Here is a 4565-nt window from a genome sequence, read left to right on the forward strand (position 1 = left end):
CCAGTAAAATAAAAAATAGCGGGACTGTTGAATATTTTCCAATTTTATTACTTCCCAGAATTGCAGCAGTTCTGTGTTGCCGAAATGCGATACCTCTATCCTCTAAAAATAAAGAAACATTTTGAAATGTAGCAGACCTCCATATCCAATCACACACTGTCTCTTCCGGTGAGCCCAAAACCCTAACCCTAACTCCCAAACCTACACTCGATCCTAATGGAACCGGCTAACGAAGCTAACGGCTCGGACCACAACCATTTACCGAAGCGACCTAAACTATCCACCTCATCACTCATTACAGATTCGGAAATACGTGATGAATTCATCCACCACCAGCCCGGTATAGCTCGTATAAATAACGGCAGCTTCGGTAGTTGTCCTGCTTCAATCATCGCAGCTCAAAAACGTTGGCAACTCCGTTTCCTTCGACAACCCGATGATTTCTTCATCAACCACTTACAAAAGGGTATACTCCACTCGCGCACGATTATCAAGGACGTTATTAATGCTGAACACGTGGAAGAGGTGTCTCTTGTTGATAACGCTACGACTGCTGCTGCTATAGTTCTTCAGCACGTTGGTTGGGCATTCGCTGAGGGACGTTTTCAGAAAGGAGATGCTGTTGTTATGCTTCATTGCGCGTTTCAGGCTGTTAAGAAATCGATTGAGGCTTATGTTACTCGTGCTGGTGGTTCTGTGATTGTTGTTCATTTGCCGTTTCCTCTTTGTTCCGAGGAAGAGATTGTTGCTGAGTTTAGAAAGGCGTTGGCGAAAGGGAAAGCTAATGGGAAGAAGGTTAGATTGGCTATTATTGATCATATTACGTCGATGCCTTGTGTTGTTATACCTGTGAAGGATTTGGTTAAGATTTGTAGGGAAGAAGGGGTTGATCGGGTGTTTGTTGATGCTGCACACGCGATTGGGAGTGTGAATGTTGATGTTACAGAAATTGGAGCGGATTTTTATGTGAGCAATTTGCATAAGTGGTTTTTCTGTCCTCCATCTGTTGCGTTTTTGTACTGTAGGAAATCGCCTGTATCTCCTGATTTACATCATCCTGTGGTGTCTCATGAATATGGTAATGGACTAGCCATTGAAAGTGCGTGGATCGGGACGCGAGATTATAGTTCTCAGCTAGTTATACCTGAGGTGGTAGAATTTATAAATAGGTTTGAGGGTGGGATCGAGGGAATTAGGATGAGGAATCATAATGCGGTGATTGAAATGGGACAAATGTTGGCCGATGCTTGGGGAACAATGCTTGGCTGCCCTCCAGACATGTCTCCCAGTATGGTAATGGTTGGTTTGCCTGCTAGCCTTAGGGTTCTCAGCGATGAGGATGCTTTAAATTTGAGAACTCGTCTGCGGGACAAATTTGGGGTGGAAGTCCCAATTCACTACCAGGAAATAAAAGAAGAATTACGGGATGGTGATGCTTGCGTGACAGGATATGCACGGATTTCTCATCAGGTTTACAATACGGTTGATGACTATATAAAGTTGAAGGATGCAATTCTTCAGCTTGTGCGAGATGGAGTTACTTGTAAGATGCTTCGCCCAGAATAAGAGGTATCATTGTGCTTATCAATTTTCTTCTCCAACACATGATCGTTAATTAAGTGCACACTTAGGTATCTTACGAGTTTGTGTGCTGTACTCGTACCTTCGCTTAATTCAATAATTTTACTAACAACAAGGTCTCAAATAGAAACTAATACCATTATTCCAACAGCTAGACCCTTCTTTCATGTTTATTGTCATGTTTCTTTCTAATCACCTAAATAAGATGATGCTTGCAATGATGGCGCAATGTGGTTATAAGCAAAGAAGAAGCTTCTTGTTCCTATGTTTCAATGATATCTTATATATCAAGTGTAGTGATGTGGCTGGAATCATAAACAAACTAGTTTGTTGTCTCCTTAATGCTGCTCCTTTAAAGTCCTATGTTGGTGGTTAGTAATGAGTTGTTGTCTCCTTTTTTTTAATCTTTGTCGAGTGAAGTGTAAGTTTATTGAGAATGGGAAAACCCCAGTGCTATTAAAAGTCAAAGAGTTTCGTCACTTAAAGGGGTGAAGTAATGCGCTTTAGAGAAGTTTGCGCTTCATAAAATGTTGGGGTAGCCTGTGGCACGTAGAAAGTCAACTTAAGAAAAGAAAAGAGAAACAGTAATCTCTCCTATGCATATGAATCAGAAATCTGGTATTCCTATTCGTGTGCTTTAACCTCTTCTCCCCCTAATATATTTTTTTCATTTTCAAATTTTCCCTTTTCCTCACTTGATCTGCACTAGATGATAAATGCAGCTAATACCCTTGAATCTGAATGTACTCTCTTTTTGGCTTTGTAAACATCTGCATTTTGGGTGGTTTTGTGTCCCCAAGTACGATTTACAAGTACAAATATTGACCTTGCCCAAGTAGTTTCTCTCTTGATACGCGTTAACCCTGTTTGCGCACATTTTAATTTGATACAACAAGAAAATACTTTCTGAACAAAGTGTACTCATGCAAAATCCATATTAGGAAAAAAGACGAACTCTGTAGTTCATTTTTTTTATCAAGCGAACTCTGTAGTTCATATTTCCAGGTGTAGAAGTATGTTGTGATGGTTCATTTCATATTATTTTCAGTTGTATAACCTGCTTTTAGTTTATGAGATATTCAATTAGTTTCTACATCGAAAGCTACGTAGGTAATTTTATTTATTCTTTTTTTTGTTTTGCAGGAATTCTGCAGAGAGTTCCTTGATAGGTTGTTTAACCAGTTTGTACGGAGTTTTGTACTCTGGAAAAACAAGTTGTAGAAGTTTCCTGGTTATCGAGAATAATCCTTGTAGAAGTAGAATTGTAAGCGGCTAATAAATACCTGTTATTATTTCAATTTGGAAGTAGAATTATGATTATATTTCTGTGGTACTTGGAAGACTTTGTTGATTCTTTTTGGTGCCTGGAATGCCTAGACATTTTCTTCTCTTTTAAATAGTCACTATAAATGAGGCCGTAAACTCCCTTCTTTTATGTACATCTTTGCTCCTTAGCTTTAAACAATCTTCTAACCTTAATCAGCTGCTGCCTGCTAACTGGCAACTATTCCGCTACCTACTTGTAGGCTGAAGATCTTTCCCCTGTCTTGTTCTACACATTTTCCCTTTTGATAACTAATGTAAGACCTTATCCTCATAAAAACACCATGTAAGCTCTGGGAATTTATAGAAGACTATATGCATTACTCTCCCTTTAATCATTTAGGGAATCGAGGAATTCCAGTAAAGTAACTATATCATATACATTGTTCATGATTATTACCTTATAAAAAGAAAATCATGTTACTCCACAAAACTTGTAGACAAATACACTTTGTAGTAGTCTATTGATAGTTTCTGTTTTTATTGTAAAATATCCTATGATTCCTTTCTATCTAAACCACCCCCAAAATAAACGCTGGAAGAATATCCTTTTCTCCGCTAGTCAGTTTCAATCACATACCTTTCACTATAAAAGTGAGTTTCTTCGGTGGCTAGATAATTACATTTCCAACCTAGAGTTTAGGGGTTTGAGTTGCCTAGGGAGCAAAGTGGGAAAAGCCACTACTGACTCTTTGGCAGAGAATGGTGTTTCATATACAAAAACTACACCTCAATTCCAAGCTAATGGGGTCGACTATAATAATTCTCAGTATCTACCCCAGTTGGACATTTTTATGCTAACCGTGGGGTTTACCATATGAAAAAAGAGTGCATTTCATCACCACGTTAGATATTTTTCGCTAAAACATGTTTCATAACTGGCCGGCAAATTGCTGTGCCAAGACAAATAACGATTACTATCCTCGAGCTCCACCTACTACATGTAACCAGTCTCCTCTGTAAATTCAACTGAAAGTGTCACATGATTTTCTTAACATACCCCCAAGCAATTGAGGATCGAGGTAGTCTTAATGATTGAATGAGCAAGTGAGAGATAAAAAGAGTGAAGCAAAGAGGAGGATTCATTTTGTAGGGCTACTTAAACAATAGAGAAGAAGCGATCCATGTGGAAATAACGTGAAATGGAACCAGTCAATTTTATACCCAGTGAAATGGGTTTGGTTTATGAGCTTACTTTTTCATGAGCAGTTTGATCCAACCACAACCAATATGCCTTCCTTCAAGTCTAGATTGCTGTTAAACTATCTAACATTAGGATGCCGTTCAGATAATCAAGTAGACGAGGGCAGACAGATTGTCCCTTTGGTTGGACAAAGCCAAACAGGTCTAGAATAGACATTTTCTCCTTAGCGGGAAAATGAAGCATGGCCAGATTAAATCATTAAAGATCTGGGTAGAGATCAGAGTCATTGTTGTCCCTTTGGGGATAGCAGACGAAGTTGGAACAATATACAGAATGGAGTTCTTGTTGGAAAGTCCTTTTTTTTTTCTTTTTCGTTTTTTCCCGTTAATTTTTTAGGCAGTGATCTTAATAACATGTTTTGAGCTTCGCTTTGAAGAAGGAATACTTTTGGAAATCTATCTCTTTCTCTAGCAGCTCATATATTTTTTCTTAACGAGTGTTTGTCTTAATTTATATC

The 4565-nt window shown here is 38.6% G+C and overlaps 1 protein-coding gene across 1 annotated transcript; it reads left to right on the forward strand.

The window, feature by feature from the left end:
• LOC132063285 (L-cysteine desulfhydrase) lies at positions 1-3020 on the forward strand. The gene is made up of 2 exons (XM_059455763.1): positions 1-1569; positions 2725-3020. The coding sequence occupies exon 1, from the start codon at positions 217-219 to the stop codon at positions 1564-1566; it is 1350 nt and encodes a 449-aa protein (XP_059311746.1). The 5' UTR covers positions 1-216; the 3' UTR covers positions 1567-1569; positions 2725-3020.
• The last annotated feature ends 1545 nt before the right edge of the window (positions 3021-4565 follow it).

Source organism: Lycium ferocissimum, chromosome 7 (genome assembly GCF_029784015.1).
Source record: "Lycium ferocissimum isolate CSIRO_LF1 chromosome 7, AGI_CSIRO_Lferr_CH_V1, whole genome shotgun sequence".
NCBI lineage: Eukaryota > Viridiplantae > Streptophyta > Magnoliopsida > Solanales > Solanaceae > Lycium > Lycium ferocissimum.